The sequence below is a fragment of the Rhamphochromis sp. 'chilingali' genome (assembly GCF_963969265.1).
Source record: "Rhamphochromis sp. 'chilingali' genome assembly, chromosome: 8".
NCBI classification, from domain to species: Eukaryota; Metazoa; Chordata; class Actinopteri; order Cichliformes; family Cichlidae; genus Rhamphochromis; species Rhamphochromis sp. 'chilingali'.
The window spans coordinates 16556946-16578484 of NC_137935.1; the positions used below are offsets into that span (position 1 = coordinate 16556946).

General features: G+C 41.1%; 1 protein-coding gene across 2 annotated transcripts; it reads right to left on the reverse strand.

The window, feature by feature from the left end:
• Nucleotides 1–107: 107 nt before the first annotated feature.
• Nucleotides 108–9814, reverse strand: fosb (FBJ murine osteosarcoma viral oncogene homolog B). Of its 2 annotated transcripts, none has more exons than XM_080888470.1 (5): nt 9213–9814; nt 8671–8828; nt 6160–6513; nt 5658–5765; nt 108–5242 (listed from the first exon to the last, which is right to left on the reverse strand). In XM_080888470.1, the coding sequence occupies exons 1-5, from the start codon at nt 9274–9276 to the stop codon at nt 4643–4645; spliced, it is 1284 nt and encodes a 427-aa protein (XP_080744596.1). In that variant the 5' UTR covers nt 9277–9814; the 3' UTR covers nt 108–4642. The 2 variants fall into 2 exon arrangements, with proteins under 2 accessions (XP_080744596.1, XP_080744595.1); XM_080888469.1 differs by having other exon boundaries at nt 6130–6513.
• Between the last annotated feature and the right edge of the window lie 11725 nt (nt 9815–21539).

The window sequence follows — 21539 nt, forward strand, 5'->3', positions numbered from 1 at the left end:
TAATTAATATTATTATTATTATTATTTTTACATTTTGTGGAATGTATGAAAATAATCATCAGGATAAAATATAAAGAAAAGAAACTGCAGTTCAGAAAAATGATAGATACATGCACTTTTCAGGTTCTTGCTCAACTTCTGCAGTCTCGACTCAAGTAAATCTTTTAAGGAGCTCAAAAAGAGCAAAACAAGTGTAAAAAAACACAAGAGAAGTGCACCTCAAGATATGTTATTTATGCAATTCTTCATAAACTGGAAAAATGTAAGGCATTTAGCCAAACCATCATTAAAGGAGACAGCTCACCCAGCTCTCATAGTCTAGAAAATGAGGGAAAAAAAAAACATAATGTAAACTTTTTTTTTAAGATGGCAAAGCCAGAGGTGGAATAACGGACACAGGAGCTCACAGAGCAGAGACCGCAAAAGTGACACGGAAAATATGTCATACACTTTTGTACTCTTCCAAGATTTAAAAAAAAATGAAAATAAGGCTGTAAAAATAAGTAAACATTACATTTTTGTGACGTACAGAATAAATTAGGGTGATGTAAATGGACTACAAAATAGACCAGTTGATAATTTGATATCAGAGCACCTTCATGAGCACATTATGTAATAATCCATGTATCTTTAATTACATCTTTCATAGAATTTCTTCATGCCCTTCACTTCTGTACCCATATTTATTATGTATTCCAAAACTGTAACTTTCACTCACAGAAAATAGTATGAGGGTTTATTTAAAAAACAAGAAAAGATGTTGATAAAAGCAGTGGCTTTCTATAACTTTAATCTTTATGTATCATCAGTATATAAATAAAAAATTATAGATTTTTTGATACATTCTCTGTGACGTTTGTCTCACACTAGATGTTATTTTAAACAATAAGGATAACGTTTAATACTGTAAGAAAACGTGTTAATTAAAGCAATACATCATCACACTTGACATATAGTAGCAGTCAGTTTGATCACTGTGTAATTTGCTACATTATGTTCATCCAAGAGGATAATAATATTGCATTTCATAACAGATGATATGAAACTGGAGCTCATATGGGAATTGTGGAAAAATAGAAATACATAGAAACATTCACCTCATCATAGAAAAATAAGAAAACTCTTTTTTGTTTTCAGTTAATGCTAACATAGCCATCGCACAGCTGGATATTTCTTCTCGTCCTTTTGTGTCACCTTTTCCAATTTACGAGCAACCCATTTGTTATTGTAACCTCACAATTATCAAAGGAAAAATAAAAACGATTTCAATTAAATCCAAAGCAAACAAATTTCATTAAAGAATGAGTCTAATATGTTGTGTGATGATCAGAGATGTAAGTGTGGAATGCAGGTACAGTACAAGGGCCCTCTGAGATCTATTTTTCCACACTTGGAGATGGAACAGGCAGTTGATATTAAACTATTACTGAGTATTCAGAGCTTCAGCTGCATCGAATTCACTGTTATCAGCTTTCGTTCAGAATACAAAATTCTGATGAGACAACCAGCGTTTTCATTTGTCTGGACCTTCGGTGACTTTTCCACCGCTCAACGGTCTCATCATTGTAGTCTAGTATAAGTAGCACCACAAAAATCTATATACATGAGAACTATTGAATATGTTTTATGCTCATTCTGACACCAGAACATATTCTCATCACATTTGCATTTGGATAGAGATCAAAAAGGCATCTCCAACATCTGTACAAACACAGTCCTTATACAACATTTAAAAAACAAAACAAAAAAAACATGAGGTCTGCCCATTTTCTGACCACCCAGAGCCACTATTTAGCAAAGATTTATACCATTAAACCAGCAATTTCTTTTCTTTTTGGAATAAACATGTTTATTAGTTGAAAAATAAAGCTTCTCATCCAGCAATAACAACAATTGATTTTTGGTTGTTTTTTTTTTTTAATCTCAGACAGGCAACATGTATTGTCGAGTATACCAGTGGATCAGCTTTAACATGATGACGCCCATCAATCAAGGCTGCAGTTATGCTTCAAACACTTTTTATCGGAAATGCGAACGCCACTGAGTGGCATGTTTACACTGGGTGTGAAATACTTTGGCCTTACAAATCAAACAGTTTAATCATCACGTTTTCATCTGAACACTTACACTTTTAATATGCGCATTGACATTCAATCACTTTTTTCCCCCTCGTTTTCTGCTAAGGAGCAAGTGGCGTTAAGGTGTCAGTAGCTTTGGGACAGACCTCACAGAGGAAAACACAAACAAAACAAAGGCATTACCACAACCTTCTAACATCATTGTCATTATAAACATACATTTAATGTAACTCGGATAGTGCTTTATATCGTTTATAAAACATAAATACACATTGACAGAGGCAGTGACATCGTGCTTCATGTTGAGGGACAGGGCAGTACTTTATAATATATATATATGTTTGTTCATTTAGAAAAATATTGATTTTACTATTTTATCTTCTTCTTCATTGACAAAAATATCCCATTTAGATCTACAGACATTCATACATCATGGTATATATACTTTTATATATATACATGTTACCTTTAACTATGTAGATGGGTATGGACTTAAATTTTTTTTCCTCGTAGTGCACAGCATGCCTCCAAAGTTGCCAAATGAAAAAAATACAATAAGATAATGAAACAATAAGTATGCAGATATAATAGGAACATTTGTGAAGAAATCTCCCACTTAAAATGACAAAACATACAAAAATAATAATAAACGCTAACAGTACAGGAGAAAGCGGAGGTCAATGCAAAACAATTAAACACACAAACAAATATAAACATTAAAATATATAACGGTTCTTACTCAAACATACAGGGAAAAAAAAATTACAAATTCACAGGCAAAGGAAAGGACGCTTTACTCCAAAACAACAGCCCACACGTTCTCCCCTTTCGTTTCCAGGTCTTGCTTTTGTGCTCACTGGCCCCATCAACCTCAATAAAGAAAGAAATAAACGGGCCAGGTGCCTCAGAGTGGACGCACTCACAATAAACGCACCTCCGCCTCATCCCCGTTAGAGAACAGAGGAGGTACAGAGACCACTGAGCCCAATGTTTAGAGGTTGTCTGAATCACTATCCCCAAAAAAAAAGAAAAAAGAAAAAGTCTCTCCTCTAAATAAAGGCATCGGTTCACATCTGAATGAGTGTGAGCAAAACTCTGAGCTGGTGCGCTGCAGCAAACATCTTCAGTTGCTGAAAGCGATGGCGTGAATATACGCATGTCGGCCCAGGGCGATGAGGCTCTGTGGTATGGAGGTGTTTTTACTGAGGTCACCCTTCCACACAGTTGGCAAGAGAAGATTTTTTTTCTGTGTGTTTTATTTGTTTTTTTATTCTTTTTTTCTGTTGTTGTTTTGTTTTGTTTCCTTTTTTTTAAACTTTTGGTCACAAAAATCCGTCGTTAAAATGAAAGCCATCCTCTATCCGGACTCCCTCAGAGCCTTTCCTGCTTGCTTCCTTAATTCCTTAAGTCTCTCTATATCCTCACAACTGGTGTGTCTAATCTTCATTGTGTGAACAACATGAAAAATGGCTCAGCAGAAGACAGTGGCATCCATCTTGCATTTTTTTTTTTTTTGCATGTGTTTGTTCATCAATTATGCGTCTGTGTGCGTGTTCAGAGTATTTAGCTGCTGTTCACTGTAAGGATTTGAGCAACGTGCTCCAAGAAAAGACTCTTCCGTTTGGTTGGGCTTGCGTCCATGTCCTTGTATGACAGGGTTCAAAGGGGGGCATGTTAGTTGAGCCGGCTTTCACTCAAGGTCCCAAGGGCTGGAGGGTGTCTTCGGGCTCTCGGGGGTCGAAGACTTCAGAGAGAAGGAGAAAGAGACAGAAGAGGAGAAAACAGAGATGGGTAGAGATGGGTCGCACAGCAGGTAGGCAGATGTCAGAAGATTTTTTTTTGTGTGGTTTTTTTGTTAAAAAAAAAGAAAAAGAAAAAACGAGAGAAGGAAAAAGCACAAGATTTAGTGGCGGGCTGTGACACTCAGATCCTTAACTTGCCAAGTCCAAACAGCAAATGAAGAAGCAGAGGGAAGTCGAGCAGATGAACAGTTAGAGGTGAGCGAGAGATCAGCAGCCTGTCTCCCACGAGAAGAAAACCTGAACAGAGCGTCCTTCGTCCCTATTTCAGATTTGCACAAATACATTCAGCGAGAGGAAGAAAAGCATGGAAAAGGATGGGAGCACTGGAAGAGGGGCAACCGACAGAGGGAACAAGTGAGGGGCGCTTGTGCTTGTCGGAGTGATCGTGTTGTTTCTTACTCAGTCAGAGTACAAGCTTAAGAGAATTCACTGTGAATTAATCTGTTAAGCCACAGAACTTAAGATTGGCAACTTGGACTCAGTTTTCGTAACCCAGTTTTATTCACCCATAATGTCCAGTTGCGAGTGTAATAGAAAACTAAAATATAGTGAATGTTAAAGGTTAGACCTAATGTGCAACTATTTGTATGGCTCTTAATTAGGATACATTTCAGAATGTGTAAACTCATAATCCAATCAGATGTAAACCATTGGTTGTTTTTGTTGTTATTTTTTTTCTCAATCGGTGAGGCTGATCGGTACTGTGCGTGTACTTCAGCCTGTGTGTGTGTTAACATGTGTATGCGTGTGTCTGTCGGTCAGTCAGAGCGCCAGCAGAGAAGGCGAGTTCAGAGAATCGGACGACTGCTCGCTACTGCTGTTCCGCTGGTTGGCACTGACCCCGCAGGCTCCCTCTGGGTAGGTGAACACAAATGAAGATGTGTATGAGGTGTTGTAGCTGCCAATGGCCGCATCGTCATGGTTAACACCACCACCACCACTGTCGTTGACCATAAGGCATGGCCCACCAGGTGCTGGCTCGCTTGAGCCATAAAAAGAACTAGAGAACTCTACCTCCTGCATTATTCCAGGCTGAGGCTGCTGCTGGACTTGCTGCTGCTGTTGAACCGGAGGCTGGGACTGTGTGGAGGCAGGATGGGCTGTGTAGGCAGGAGGCAGATAGAAAGAGTCTTCGTTCACAGTCAAGCCCACAATGGAGACAGGCGGTTGTAAGGCCTGGGGAGGCAGCTGGGACTGCACTGGAGGCAGCTGTGCTGAGCCCTGCTGAGGCTGGTCCTGGTATGGGATCTTACAGTTTGCCTGGTGAGCCACCAGCACAAACTCCAAGCGCTCTTTCTCCTTCTGTAGCTCTGAGATCTCTGCCTCCAGTTCTGCCTTTGCTTCCTCCAGTACGTCTGTCTCCTGTGGGTTGGTACAGAGGATGAAAGAAAAAATGGGGGAGAAGGAGACGGGAACAAGGCAAAGGTGGGTGAAATGGGAAGAAGATGTGCAGTAGATAGAAGAAAGGAGTGTTAGGTATGCCAATCTTCTTTGTGTTTATTCCAGTAGAAATACCTCCCTGCTTCCCCTACAGCCGTATATGCAAGGTGGCTTATAGAAGAGTATGTTAATTAGGCCTTAACTACCAAAAGTACAATAGTCTCTTTTGAGGACTGTAATTGTCTTCGCTGCAGCTAAACACCCATTACCATAATCCTCTCTCTTGTACACACATGCAAGCATTTATTACCCCACCACACGATGCTATGGGAGGTAACATAAAATATGCAATTATCATCATCATTCGCTCTGAAAGCAAGAACAGGGCCAGGCTCACCGACTGCAGTCTGTCTGTAAGTTCTCGTCTGCGATTTCGGCATTTGGCAGCAGCCAGCTTGTTCCTCTCTCGACGAACACGTCTCTTTTCTTCTTCCTCGGGTGTTAGCTAAGATAAGGAAGAATACAGATTAGCTTAAAAAAAACACTGGCTATTTTAATTGACTAATTTAGCTTAAAAACACCAAATAAAGCTACATTTAATCACAGCTGACAGATAAAAGTTGCTTGTGCCTGAACAGTGAACTAGCCTTCTGCCGTTTAGTAGGTTTGTGCAAATGAGAAAATACCAAAGCAAACACCAAATACACCAATTAATTACCCACCCACCCATTAGTGTTAGCACACACCACTGCTTAACATTACAGACACAGCGTTATTACCTTTACTGGCTTCCTCGTAAACAATATACCTGCAGTGCATGTATAACATGCGAGGGTCAACAGACAAACCATTCAAGCACGCAAACTTACTAACACACCAACATCTCCATCTTCACTCACAGACTCTTCTCGTGTACGCCGAGTTCGGGCTCTGGACTGACGGACAGGGCCAGCTGCTGGCCCTGGAGTGTCTGAACTCGGTGGGGTGAATCCAGATCCCGAGGAATAACTCGGGCCTGGCATGTCAAACGGATCAACCAGTGAAGCTGGTTGGGTCATGGTCGTGGTCCCGGTGGAGCCACTCTGTCCAGAAGCCTGGGATGAGATGAGGGTTGGCTGTACCATCCACTGCAGGTCCTGACTGGTGGTGATGGCAGTGACGGTTGGCACGAATGAACCGGGCATCTCACCTCCACCACTTGTCCCTGGCCCGCTGCCCACAATGCTCAAGCCAGCACTTGCTGACACACACTCCTGAGGAGGAGATGTCGACAATTAAGTTTTATGGACCAGAGCTCAGATCAGGTAGAGCAGCAAAAAAATACAGACAGATACAGAAAAACCAGAAAAAAAAGCTGGGATCTGTGCATCAGTCCGATCACTGTAGCAAACCGGATACATTTAGTACAAACATGCACTGAAATTCTCATCAGCTGCAATAAAGATCTGCTTTAAAGTGTAAAATGATTTAAATTCAGATTTCACCTAAAACTATTTGTATCTGTTTGCTATTCTCATCTGACTGTAGATAAACTACAACAAGGTGTGAAAAACCCTCTGCTCCGAATGTGGCTGAATGTATAAAACAACAGCTGAAGAGATACTAGTATTTATCATATACTAGGAAAGTCATGCTAGGCTGCCACAAACAGAAAGAAGAATATTAACATTAATAATTTAATATGCCTGGACCCATTATGTTAACAATTACATAAAGAAAGGTTTAGGCTACCTGACGTGATACAGTTTTAAGACTCCTTAGTGATCAGACATTTTACGCCAGGGGTATCAAACTCATTTCACATTGTGGGCCACATGCAGCCCACAGACATTTAATCATACATTAAACCCCTGAAATATTTTAATATAAGAAAAACAAGTGCAGTTTTAGATGATATGACTCAGTTTTTCTAGATGATAGAGAAATTCCACTTGGGGCTTAAATTGTAAGAAATAAATCTGTAAAATTAAGGAAGAAGTTCTGTTAGCTCATTGCGCAGACTGTCCTGCAATTATAAAGCTGGAAATGTTTGTTAGTTGACAGACAGAATGTCCTCTTTTTATTTATTTATTTTTTCTATTGTAAACTTACTTTATAAATCATGCATTTCTATAGTAGACAGTGAAAAAACAGGAACATTCTGCCATTTAGCTGTTTATCTGTTACTACTTTGGTGAAGTATAAATAGCCGTGGGAGAAGTACAAAAGCCATAAAACCTATGAAAAAAAAATACAGCAGAAAATCTAAAATTTATGCACTCCTTCACATTTTCCAAAGCTGTCAAGTGGGCCAGATTAAAAACTTTTGTGGCCACTTCTGGCACTTGGGTCTTCTGTTTTACACCCCTGTTGTAGGCCTATATTACCTAGACCCAGTTTCTGACTTGTTTCCATTTCTTGATATTCATTTAACCACCTTTTCCGTGGGATTTACCAAAGAGTGGAGAAATGCTATTTGTTGTAAAGGTAGGAGCCAAAACGTGTTAAGGTAGCAGCCTTGGATTTCTCATTATATAGAGAATTTGAATTAAAAGGGTGTTCAAGGATGTTTTGTTTAACTTTAAGCAAAAAAACAACAACAAAAAAACTTGAAATTTACGACTGTAGGTGTTTTCATTGTTAAAATAAAAAAGACGGGCTATTAAGTTTTCCTCTGCGCCCATGTCTAAAAATAGTCGTGGAAAGCTCAAATCTGTCGCTGGTATTTTATATTTCATACTCGGGGGAGTATCGCCGTTCATTAATATTCATTTGAAAGCGCGTTCAGACGTTTGGACCGACGGCTCTGAGAGCGACCGCCTCCACCAATCGTTTTTCTCTAAACGGCGTCTCTCCCGCCTCCTTCCTCCTCCTCCCTCACACCCCCGGTGTTCCCCTTGGCAACGCGACGTAGCACTCCAAAATAGAACGGGCATTTACGTCACGGCGAGAGGAGAGCGGAGCGAGTGGAAGGAGAGAAGCGGGGCAAAGGGGCGGGGCTGCGGCACTTACGTCGGAGAGTTCCAGAGCGCTGTCAACCGCGCTGAGCACGTTGTCAACGCCGCCACCGGGGCTACAGTCAACACACAGACGTTGAATTTACATCCAGTCATCCCGGTCATTTAAGTTCTGACTGCAGAAAGACCGGATACACCAAATGTGCTGACTTGGTGTAATCGGTCTTCTGTTAGCGGTGACAGAGCCCACTGCTTCATAAGCCATAAATACGTTTATATTCTGTATATTTATACAACTGACACACCATGCAGAGTGTGTTTAAGCAAAAGCACATATCATAATTAAATGACAGGTTCATACCCAGTGATCGCGTGTCAGTCATATTGCATTTTTAAACGAATAAACAATCTGAGGTAAAAACGCTCTCCGACTTTTGTTTTCATTACATTTCCAGTCTGCTGACTGGAACTTACCTGTGGAGCACTGGTGGTCGGCGGGCTCCCGAAGGAGTCCACGGAGGAAAGGTACTGGGACTCTATAGATGGAGACGAGCTTCCACGGGAACCGCTGTCTGGGTCGCCGGGAAATCCTTGGTACATCTCCCCGGGGGGGCCGAAAGAGAACGCGACACCTGCAGGTACCGGAGAGAGAGCGATGTCACCTGCAGCGGCAGGGCAGCGGCACACACGAGAAGATTACTAAAGGAGGAGAGGTACTGTAATGAGAGAATGACTGATGTTAAACTCGGTGCACTTAACACAAGCCAGCTGGCGCTTGCTTTAAATTAGGCTGTTCTCTCATAAATGATGGCAGGCGGTTAATAAGTGGCCTGCAGCAGCGTGTTTTATGCGTTTAAACCGGTGTCAGCAGGGAAAACTGTCTTTAAGCATCTCCTATGAAGCCGTCTGAAGCGAACAGATGCTCCCGACCTACTTTAAAATAGTGCGCTTTCAAAAAGAGACTTTTGCTCTCAAACCGTTTGCGCTCACAGCCACAAAAAGTAAGCGTTTCTTACCTATGTAAGTCTTCTTGTTATTCCCCGGTGAAACGCTCTTGGTCTCTTTCCAAAAAAGTTGCATGAAGACTCTTAATCCAGTTCCCCGCTTTTAGACGGGGGAGGAAGGTCTACCAGTTCAATCTGCGAAGAAGTCCTCCCCGGTTCAGCGGTAAATCCTCTCAGTGCTCTCCGTTATCCGACCTTATCAAACGTGCAAATATACATCCATAAAGTCCGCTCACGGAACGCCGGAGGACGCTTGCTATATTACGGTGCACAGTAGCAGATCTTGTCTTATGAATGAAGCCCAGAGTAGAAGCAAGACATTTCAACGGTCTAGTCCCGCCTCGGAGTTCCGCTGACGTACATGACCATATTTGTGCCTGATGTTGTGTTTGGTATCCCTGGTGACGTTGAGGGATTCCCTCTGCCACTGAAATGGACCAGAATCTCACCTCGTCGACGGATAATAATAGACTTTTTTCTTTCTTTTTTTGGTCATATCACGGGCATGAGATATTTCTCACCGTCTGACAATTTCTGAGAGGAAATTTTAAGAAGCTTGGGGGTGATAAATATGGAAAGTATCTATTTAGGACTCTGTTTGCGTGTGTTTTGATTGGGACATTTATTTAGTCATAGCAATACATAATATTCCTATAATGTGAAGGTTTGTTACGTTGAAATCAGTGGCACATTTACCCAATTGTAATTGTTATTAGTCTGCTATATATCGGATAAACCTATAATATATATTCTGTAGATATTGTAACTGGGATAGATAAGTAACCTTTATTTATTTATTTCATTTATTTTCTTTATTTACAATATAATACGTAACCTGGAAAACACCAGAAGAAAAACAATGGATTAAGTTATGCAATACTCACAGCTCAGGACGGAATCCCGTCAACATGCGAGGGAAATCCTGCTGAAAAGTTTCTCAGGACACGCCCTCGGGAGTCCTCTGTGCTTGTGAGCCTAATGTTTTAATGAAAGGAAAGCCTCCTTTTCTTCTGTGCCTGAACACTCCTTAAACCCGAGGGCAGGTACGACGCCAAGCGAGGTTTTACGACTTTTAAAAATGTATACACCTAATCTGTTATGGATTTGAGTGTGGGCAGGACAGTCAGAGAGCACTCAGAGAGTGTCAGAACATCGGTCTTATTCACACCCCTCTCCTCCTCCTCCTCCTGAAGAAAAAAAAGGAAAAATAAACATTAGTTGGTAAACAGCAGTGTTATTCTGACATGTACAGTGGGCAGCAGTGACGGAAATCTGCGCCTGTCATTGCAAACATCACCGGGACGAGCACAAAAGTGATTCATTATTAAAGCCTACATGCGGACAGCAGTGGGAATGTGGCAGGTGGGAGTTTGGCATTGGCTTGGGGGGAGGAGGGTCGCTCCAAGGGCCAAATGCGAGAACATGGGGTGTCAAATCATGAATGAAAATGTGAAATACAAGGCCTACGTTTTGTGTTCGTGATGTCACACAGTGTCACTGGGCGGGCTTGCTGCTGCGAGAGGGCTACGGCAATACAGTCGGTGTGTGAAAAGGCGTGAGCAAAAAGGGAAGAGTTGGGGATAACGAGTTATTAGTCAGCGCCGCAACAACGTCAGAGACGAGGATCCACGGAGGACGCTGTGTCCCATCCGGACTGCCGCTACCGGTGCCGTGCGGCTGAACCGGGATGACTAACTCCGTCGATGCGAATTGTTCCTGATGGGGAATTATTAAGGTGAATGGCTGATAACGCAGGAAAGGCAGCCCACATTCACGGGGAAACCAATCACTGCCGACTAACATAGCTTCCGCTATTTTAACACAACATATATCTAGTCCGATTAAAAATACAGACATGCTTCCCAGCGACAGAAGAAGACGTGTTTACTTTTAATAATCTCTAAAACAAGCGGTTAAAAAGAGACACGGTGTGCTAAAAGAGGCAGGGGCCATGTGCTGTACACGGGTTTGCTGAATGTGTGTAGCGTTGCGTCGCCATGGATACGCCGTTGCATCTGACGCAAGCACGTATAAATTTGGTCTTTTTTGTTATGCCGCTTAGCAACCGGTTTCCGTGGCAACCGGCTATGGGTGACAAGACAGCAGCCGCACACAATATGGCTTCCGGATTCTTTCTGCACAGAGAACAGTGGCAGCAGCGGAGAGGAGCAGAGAGCAGTGCGGCGACTGTTGTTGTTTCAGCGCACTTTTAACCGTTAACGACCGTTTTTTTAAATCTTCCTTTTCCACCCTGTGCTGCCTGAACTACCCTCAGGCAGTTACAGGTTCAACATCACTAAACTAGCTGTCATACCGTCCGAGCAGTCGCCGGTAAAATTCCCGACTCCATGCGCTAGTCGCTGTGTCGTTAAATATGCAGTTGGTATGGCCTCAGTTCTTATTTCGTGCAATAAACACATTAACTGTTACACAAAAGGTGGGCAGTAATTACTCCTGTACCTGCAGAAGTGATTAATTATGCATTAATTATAATGTTGTGAAACAGGTCATTAACTTTCATTCCAGTGAATTAAAGGTGATCTACTCAGCGTCAATAAGTTGCTTGGATCATATAGATTATAATTAAAACAGCAACACTTTATCAGTGAGCAGCAGGAATTTGCTTTGCCAAGTGTACTAATCATCAAGTAGGGTTGCATTTGTAAAGGTTGTAAACCTAATGCTGAAGTTTTTTCACAAGTTTCTTCATAGGCTCCATGGGCCTAAATAGTTAGTCACGGCTAGACTTTAGTCAGAGATGGTGTGGAGTTTCTAGACTGCAATCCTCCCTCCAGACTGTTTACTTCATTGCAAGTTTGTGTGTTTACAACTTGCGGTGGTCTAGACTCCTGCCAAGCTAGGTAAAAATGAAAAAATAGAAAGTGGTTGGTGTTGTCTAATGCCCCTGACGTGCTTTGTTTTGCTTGCCCCTGTCTCTTAGCGTATTTTCGGGAAGTCACTAACTTGCACTGTGCTCATGAGGCCAGCCCCTGTTTCCTTTTGGGAGGCGGGCCATGTTTGCTTGGTCTGGCCCAAAATACTTGTTACTAGGCAACGATTAGGCCTGTCCCACTTGAGAGCGGTGTTGTTTACACCCCTTTCTGGCTCCATATCCCAACAACATTGCATAACTCTCACAGGCTTCCCCCACCTAACCGAGAGAAATTTGATCAGATTTCTCCCCCCCCAGCCAACCAAAGCGTCTCATACTCTTATGCCACAGCTCTTCTTTCGGCCACTCTACAGTTTCCTTCCTCATCTTTGCTGTATTCTGTGTTTCGGCTCGATCGGTACAGCAAAAATTAAACTGCGACGAGGACTGTTTTGTCTTTCAGGTCAAAACCCCCTCAAAGCTCATTCTTACATGATCTTTAAAGTGGTGGTTCAGGCCTCTGTAGCTGCTTGAAAACTCGTATCGTCTAAATCCAGCAGTAATTCTTTCTTGGCAAAGTTTACTGTCTCCCTCCACACCTATGTAAACATGGCCTGTGTATACTGCATTAGCTGAAGCACTTGAGGTGAAATTAAAAACGCAGAGCCCTGAATTTATTAATATTTGAATCAAGATGAAACCATAAACTTTTGAACTTTTATTTCTGCAAAGATGCACGAGTTTCCTGCCTGCCTGTTTTCAGATATTTAACAGATTTTCTTTATTGTCATGGCAGTTTTTAGTGAAAAAATCATGAATGCACTCAGGACTACACGATATGGATTGATACCAAATGCTTGCAATAAATCCTAAGTTTAAGGAGAGGACTTAAGGCAAACTTTGGTGTTTGATTTATAGTGGTGTAGCAGTCATGTTATTTTGCACCTCCACACACCCTTTGGCTTGCGTACTAGCTGGTTTATTCTTTCAGTGATGGCATGCAAAGAATGGAGTAAATGATTAAGATTTGTAGAGATTTCTCCGCTAATCACAGCTGACTGTTTTGTGTGTATCTTACGAGCAGAGGTACGAACTCGTTGTCCTCGTTGCGAGGAGCCAAAGATTGCCTCAGTGTTATCCTCCACCTTCCCTGGACTCTCTGTAGTATTCATGTTGTTTTTCAGGCTCTGCTTGTGTCTGATTTGTCTTCGCTACATTTGTTTGGCTTTTGTTTTACTTCACATTTGCTGGTAAACTAGTGCCTGATTTTCTGCAGATGTTACAGCCACAGTTTTTTGGTTTAGATTAGACAATATAATCCCACAGGGAGCCCACAATGAACAGTTTGTATCATGAAGTTAATGCTCACTGAATAGGAAAATTCCCATGACCTCCTTGACATCCGTGTGTGGAGAGCCAGTTAGATTATTTACACTCGCATCTTTTCCAGTCTTTCTCGTTCCCATCTCCGCCGCCGCTCGCCTTTGTCCTGTTTATGTCCGTGCACTTGTGTTTATATGGTGTAATCCTTGTGGCTCATTAGACAAGTAACAAGCTCGCGAGTTTACACGGCACACACGCACAGGGATGATTTAGAGCGGTATGTGGAGAAGGTAAAACATTCGACTGTGCATGCGTCACAACCTTGGTTGCAGACTCTTCTGAGGCAAAAATTTTTTCACGTCATTTAATTTTATCTGGCTTGGTGGTATCAGGCTTCATATAGTTGTTTTCCTCTATGTTAAGCAGGTAAGTAGGGCTATGGTTGACCATGGCACTGCTGACCTCCTGAAAACAGGGCCTTGACAGCACTTAATGATGAAGCATAAATTAAAGAGATGCTTGCGAGCTATGTGTGAGGGAGAAGTTAATGTAACATGGCAGAAAATGTAAAAATTTTAGGTTTTTTTCTTTATCCTTTGTTTTTTTTGTATTTTTATTTTATTTGGCACGCCATCCTAAACCACTGTTTTGCAACGACAACAAGGATAATGTCTCTTTACTGTTGCCGTACTATGTTCTGAGTGACATTACTTTTTCCGTTGTGATGAAAATGCCTCTAAATAACCATCTGTGCAATTGTACACGGCGTCAGACCAATCTTTTTTCTTTTTTTCTGCTTGTAAGTGCAGCCATAAACGTCAGCATTGAGGCACAGAAACAAGAGTGGATGGCTCTATTGTATCATGCACTGCATGGGAGTCGGATGCCTAAAGTTAAATGCAATCAGTGGGTTTCAGTATTCCACAACTCTCTGTGACTCAGACACAAGCAGCGCGTCAATCCTAGCCTACTTTCAACAGGCTCGCTGCCAGTCAGAGAGGCAAAGTGCCAGAAAGAGGGAGGGACAAGAGCAAGCGGGTGAGAGAGAGAGAGAGAGAGAGAGAGAGAGAGAGATGATGAGATCAGAGGTGGAAAGTAACTCTGTGTGCCTCAACACAGTGCTTAAATGCTGTTGTTAAAGCCAGCGCTGAGTCATTAAACGTAGAATTTTTTTGCATGTAAACTCAACATTCCCTACATATGTGTCCACTTTCTTTCTCGCAGCACACACTTTGACATTGTAGTAAAAACACAAGTCGCGCTAAGCTGTGAGGCTGTGATAGCGAGCCAGCGTGCAGCACAATGAGACGACAATAAAACTGAACCGGCGAAATCGAATTCAACCATCATTAATTTTATTATTCACGACTGCGCTTTTACTGCATTTGCATGTCAAAATGTCCTCTTAAGTAGAGACATCACACTGGAGGAGACTGCAGATTTTATTTAGACAGGTTTGCTTGGTTTGAAACGAATCCAAACGTGTTCAAGTGCTGACTGTCACCTTTAATATGATGAAACCTATAAGTATGTTACAGAAACTGCAACATTTGTAACCCAGTAGCCTCCTTAGTGCTGTAATAAGTCTGCAAAAGCAAATTACTGCCAAGTATATTTAACACTAACAGGCTCTCCTAATTGGACCCTTTTCTATGGAGGACGTTTACTTGTTATGCTGTGGTTTTAATTGTTTTTCCCGTCCCCTATTGTTTTTGTGAATCTGAACACGTCTTTCTACCTGCACGAAGAGCTCGCATGCCAACTTCATTATTCCCCCTACTCATTCTCACGGTGATTGCTTGTTTCTATCCAGAATGCTTTGTTTCACCCTGTTTTTTTCCCTCAGCTCACAGTCTACCCCCCTCCCCACTTCTTCTCTCTTCCTTACATAATGGCTGACCTATTTTTTTTTTTCAGGGACCAGTAATAGGTAGGAATAAAGGGAGTGAGTGGGTGAGGAAGAGGGATTGATGGAGGGTGGGATCCAATACATAGTGAGAGAGAAAAGATATGGGGGCAGAAGAGAGGACTGTGTGTACACTTCACACGTCAGGAAGATACAAACCTGCATGTGTCCCCGTCATCACCCTCACCTCGCCGGCCCTCTCTGCCCACACACTGCTCACCCTCTGCTCCTCACCCTTTTCCTTTTGCTCTTCTGCTCCTCACCGTATCCGTCTCCTCTGCATGCTCCCTCCCCCTCATTCACCCCATCTCCTCGGCAGTTTCCAGGAGTGCATCTGTTTGTCAACTGCTGAAACATTTGTAGGAACGTTCAGCATCACCTTCAGATTCACTGTTTATCTGTCCATCTTAAAAATCCTACATTGTGCTCTTTTTGGCTCTAGTTTCTCTCTCTGTGCATCTAGTTTTATTACAAAAGTCATAAAAACATATAGGAACATGTTTATCTTTCCTCCTTCAGGTCAGTGCTATGCCTGAACATATTTGACAACTAACCAAAAACCTTTATGTAAACCGTGTAAATGATTACGAGCTGCGTAAAACCACATTTCCGTATGATGAGTATACAGACAAGTTCAACACAAAGTGCAGCAGTGTCACGGTATTCCAATCATGAATAGAATTTCAAAGTGTTATAGTTGTGGGACATTTGAGTATTGCAGGCATAAACAGCTGACGAAAGCAGTTTTTCTCCCCTCCCCTGTGCACACGTAGTAAACGCTGTTTTCATTTTTGTCTTGTTTTGTGTGTTAGTTACGGTTGTTGTCACATACCGACACCTATGTAGAGTTTGCTGCGATGTAAAAATAACTTCTCTAACCAACTAAATTTGGCTTGAATGATCCCATATGTACACACTCTACATTTACATTATTTAATTCCTTTTGCCGCTTCTAAATATTCTACAAAAAAAACTAAAATTCTTACTGAAAAGTATGTACAAAAATGACAGAATTCCAGTCTGAAGGGTTTCTTGGAGAAAACTGATGTTTTTTTTAAATGCAGTGCTGAGTTCTGGCCATGATCTCCACTCTGAAGAACGTCAGATAGACTAGAAAGAAAGCACACTGCTGAGAAAAAAGCAAGACATTCAGTTGTGTATCAAAAAAAGACACAGCGATTGATGTACATTTGCATTGTTCACAAATTCTGTTGCAAAATATTTTATTATGCTGGAGTTTAATGAAAAGCAAGAGTTAGTTCAAAACTTACTGTAGTCTTCATTTACCAGCCTGATTTAAAATAAATAAATAAATAAATAAAACTAAAAGAACATTATGGAATACAATATTTTTCTTTACATGTACATTTTGAGCTTACTTTTTCATCTTCATATTTTACCAAATTCCTTCTAGAAGCATGTCTTTGCACTTGACAGCAGTCTTGAAATTATATTAGCAGTTATTTAGAAGCATTTATTAAAATTACCTTTCATTCAGTAGTCACTAGAACATATACATATACATGGATATAAAGCCACCAGCCAAATCTGGAAACAGATTAAAATCTTTGCTGACTTTGCCTCAAAATATTTTTTTTAAAAGCATTTCCACCTGTAAGTTAAATTTCTACCACAATCTTTGCCATTGTTGGATCCTCCCATATTTTTCAGTTCAGGATTCTTTGACCGATCTCCACCACAGACTGTAAACTCACATAATTAGTTCCAAAAATGGCAAAAATGGTAGTGTTGGATTTAATAAACACACAGGCAAAAACATAAACATGTTCATTTATTCCCCATATTGTCGCATTTACTTATTGTCATCAGATTAGACATGCGACCCTCCCATCTCAGTACAGCCGACCAGAGCCAGCTAAACGACAACAACAGTTGGTTATGAGCCAACTTTATGCCAGCTAATGTTAGGCTCAAGGTGTTACAAAAATTGACACTTTCCCTCTGATAAACAGTTGATAACATTCTCACATCATATGACAGTTTATTCACTAAGCATCAGACTTAAGCTACAGCCACTCCAAAGAAAGTTCCACTAACAGCAGCAAATAACCGCGAACAGAGGCTAACAGATGCTAACAGTAGCTAACAGTAGCTAACAGCAGCACTTCTCTGACTCACTGACCCATATCAGGCTCTTTTCACAAAGTTTTGTCGTCTCATACAGATTAAATAGATGTTAACGCTTTTCACTCAGCATTGACATTTAATGTGACCATTAAATCTAAATTTAATGGTTTCTGATCCGTTATGGCTGACTGAAACATGTTTGTCTTTATGTCACCTTCAGCTCAAGATGACCCCACAAGAGTGGATGAAGCTGCAAATGCAATGCATCTATTAGCTATGATTATACACTTGAATTGGGAGGGGTAAGAAAAGGGACCTCGGGTGACTGTAATCGTCAATCTACTGACATCTAGCCATGAAAATTTTTACACTTTCACTTTAAATAATTAGTGTATAGGGTAATTTTATTCTAAATATTAATTACAATGATAAACTAATTAAAAATGCTGAGCAGAGTATTGATTTGAATGAATGATTGTGCTGCAGGCTTGCGTCCTCGAGAGCCTGCATTCTGCAGTCGAACCGGACTATGAACTAGAAAGTATGAACTAGAAACAATGAGAGTCTAAGCTTTGTGTACTTAGCTTGAGAAACACCCTGTTTTAAACCCCACCTATTTTAAACTCTTTCACCTCCACTTTGTAATATGGAAAAATCTAACTGAACCTTCCTAGCAACCTAATGAAAAACACAGTCTTCAGAGTAAAAAAAAAGTATAGAAATGTACTCACATCATCAGATTTTGACAGATCCTCACATGAGGATCTTCTTAATCCAGTTTGAAGTTTTTAATTTTCATGAATGAGGCAGAAAAAGACCTTTTTTTTTTTTAGATTTATTCTCATTTCACAACACTGAAAGCAAAGGCACATACTGCTTCAGTAAGTTTCTGATTCAAAGCTGCAGGATGGCTGGGGCCCTTGTATGTGGTCTTCCACCCATTGAAATGGTAATTGTTTGGTTAATTGGGGACCCTGAACTGAATGGTCGCTATCCTGTCATGGCATATTTTGGGACCCTGAACTGAGCCTGTTTGTTCACTCATGTGCAAAATCAAAATGTTTGTTATACAAAAAGTTTATTGGCTGCAGGTGAAAAAGAGAAAGCAATATCCTGCATGCAAATAATAGCATGAGAAGTGGTTGTCAGGTATTTGATATTATTTCAACAACACTCAGCTGCTGGATTTGGTGCTGACTTTTTATTCTCCGTAACAATGCAATTCAAAGTGTTTCAATAACCTCTTAACGACTAAAGGGCAACTAATTTAAATAAACTGACTACATTCTAAGGAAATCACCCAGTTCGCATAATACTGGTCTTATTAAAACAGCTGGATTCCAGTTTCTTTGCACAAAATTAACCTTTTCCTGCTATAAATCCCTTTCTGCTGCAGCACTCTCCGACCTTAAGTTACCTCACATAAAAAAGACTTTTCTAAACACTGTGAAGCAGAGAATTTAAACTTTACTGCCCAAACAGACACCTACACATGGAAGTAATAAAAAAAGTGAAAAATAGAAAAGCTAAAAATCCATAAATTCATCTGAAAGCTCTAATCTTGCTGTCTGAAGTGAAGGCGCAATAGAAAGGGAGTCTGAGTGAGATGTTACATCACCTCATTATTTCTGTGCCAGAGTCAGTGACTGTGAAACACCTGGACAACCATCTATAGCAGTTTGCCATTTAGAAAATAAATAGCAACAACAGGAAGAGGAACGGAAAGGGGAGAGGTGCATAATGTAGATGCAAATCCTGATCTTTGCCTCTCAAATTATCAGATGTCACTCTTCACGACTTGTAAATAAACACACAATAAATATGCCCCACGTTCCGTGCCAGCATACACTCGCGTCTTAAAATACCGCAGCTCTGACGACTGAGATAGTACTGCTCATCAGATTTATGCGTGAGCAAACCCAGTCTAAATTTGCACCCAGTGAGCCAACTTACGCAAGCCTCCCTGGTCTCCCTCCTGTCTATACAATGGCTTAAAAATCTCACAGTTCTCAAAGCATCCCTGCTCTTCCCAGATCCCCACCCCCACACTATACACTACAACTTCGGCACTATTCTTGTACCAGCCCCCGTCGTTGTGGCACAAAAATACCAGCACCTCCAAGAACAGACGCCAAGCCTGTCAGAGCATCATCACATCCCACAGGACAGCTGAGGGGGGAGAGGAGGGAGGATGGCGTGAAGAAAAGAGGGGAGGAGAGCAGGTGGAAGGATGAGCACAGCTGCTGTCGAGAGAGAAGAATCAACAGAGAAAATACAGACTTTATACGAGGAAGAGGACACAGTTTACGGTTTTATCCTGGCAGATCAGCCGCAAACTGTTTCTCTTTATCTTGATATGAAGGCTCCCGCCTGAGCTGCTGCTCTTCTCGGGAAGTGTGGGCTGTGGTGCCACAATATTTACAAGGATCATTAGAGATACCAAATCAATCAGAATAACTTCTAAAAAGGTTAGTGCTCATTACCTTTTTAAGGCCTTTGGGGATTTGTTAAAGTTTTAACGGTTATCTCAGTTCTGCCTCGTGGGTGTCTCAGGGAAATAAAAATGTCTGTAAAGCTGTAATTATTGAAGAATGAACAGAAATGTACTTGTAGTGCTGTGCAAAAGTCTTGAGCCAGCCCTCATTTCTTTGTAGTTTGTTTTGGAAAATGGAAAATAGGTGCAGCGATTCATTAAAACATGTAAACCAACGTGCTAATACAGTATATAAGTGAACTCTCTTAGGCAGGCTTTCCTGTAAATTCTTTAAGTAGTCTTCAGGAATAGTTCTCCAGACTTTCAAAGCTCCTCTTTGGATATTGGCTTTTTTCTTTTTGCTCTGTTCTCTGTCAAGATGATCCCACAATGCTACAATAATATCGAGGTCGGGGCTCTGGGGAGGCCAATCCATGACTGATAGTGTTTCATTCTGTGTTCTTCTATCCAGGTCTGCTTTTACTACCTTGGCCTGTGTGTTTGGGTTCATTGTCAAGCTGAAAAATGAAGGGATTGCCCATCAGATGCTTTCCACATGTTACTGCATGGTGGTTCAAAATATGACCATAATTTTCTGTGTTTATAATTCCATCAGTTTTGTTGAGATCTTTAACAGCACTATCTTAAATGCAGCTCCAAACCATGACACAGTCTCCACCGTGTTTTAGACATGGCTGTGTGCTCTGACTGTTGTACCTCTCTCTTGACCTTCTCAGTATATACTGATGGCAACATGAACCAAAAATCACTCCATCAAACCCGCTGCCACTGATTTTCCGTCCAATTCTTGTATAATGTGGCATACTTCGACCTTTTCTCCCCGTTTTCCTGTCTTAAGAATAGTTTCTTTGACAGCCACCCTTCCACTGAGACCATTTCTGATGAGGCTTCAGTTATCAGAAAGTGGTCCTGGGTCAGGTCTTTGCTTGGTTTTTCCCCTCTAGCGCTTAAAGACGTGACCTTCGGTTACTATTCATCTCATGAATATAGTTTTATAGGTCCGAGACTTCTTCTGTGCTCCGCTTGCCGGGTTTCCTCAGATTTTTTTAAGGCTACACTGAACAGGATGTCGACATGCTGAAAATGTGGGATCGGATATCTGGGGAAGAATTGCCATATAAAGATATGATGACTGTTTTTCCACTGACGAATATATCTGGATATAACATGTATTTTTAGTTATTTTACTTAAATTATTTACTATTTTATGAATTATTTTTTCTCTATTCTTTCTAATTTTATCTGCTGTCTTCTAATTATGAACTGAAGCAATAAATGTAATAAACTTTAATCAGTAAAAACAAATCATGGTCCCCAGATAATGGATCCCCATCACTTGTGTGTAGCCTCCTGACTTTTCTTCTCACACCACCATGAAATTCACATTTGCAGTTTTGAGTAAAATGGCTCAGATATTTCATTATCGTGAACTTTGGTGCACACATTCATGATCCCTGTGTTATCAGCTGGCTCAAAGTTCACGGAGGTAAATTCATTTGATTCAGTTAAACTGATAGGAAATACACAGTGATCAAATCTTTAAAAGAGAAACGTTTAGCCCCAAACCACACCTAAAAGTATATGCTTATCGGCTGTACACAACAGCTAATATTAGCTAACTAAGCCTTTTAAACAATTAACCGAGTGCCTACAGGT

What these genes read in the sequence shown, in the direction of transcription:
- fosb (XM_080888469.1), bottom strand. Translation starts at nt 9,276, where the DNA reads ATGCAACTTTTTTGGAAAGAGACCAAGAGCGTTTCACCGGGGAATAAC. An exon ending in TAACAAGAAGACTTACATAG is followed by an intron (nt 8,829 to 9,212) that starts GTAAGAAACGCT and finishes CGGTACCTGCAG; the next exon opens with GTGTCGCGTTCTCTTTCGGC. An exon ending in ATGGAGATGTTGGTGTGTTA is followed by an intron (nt 5,766 to 6,129) that starts GTAAGTTTGCGT and finishes TCCTTATCTTAG; the next exon opens with CTAACACCCGAGGAAGAAGA.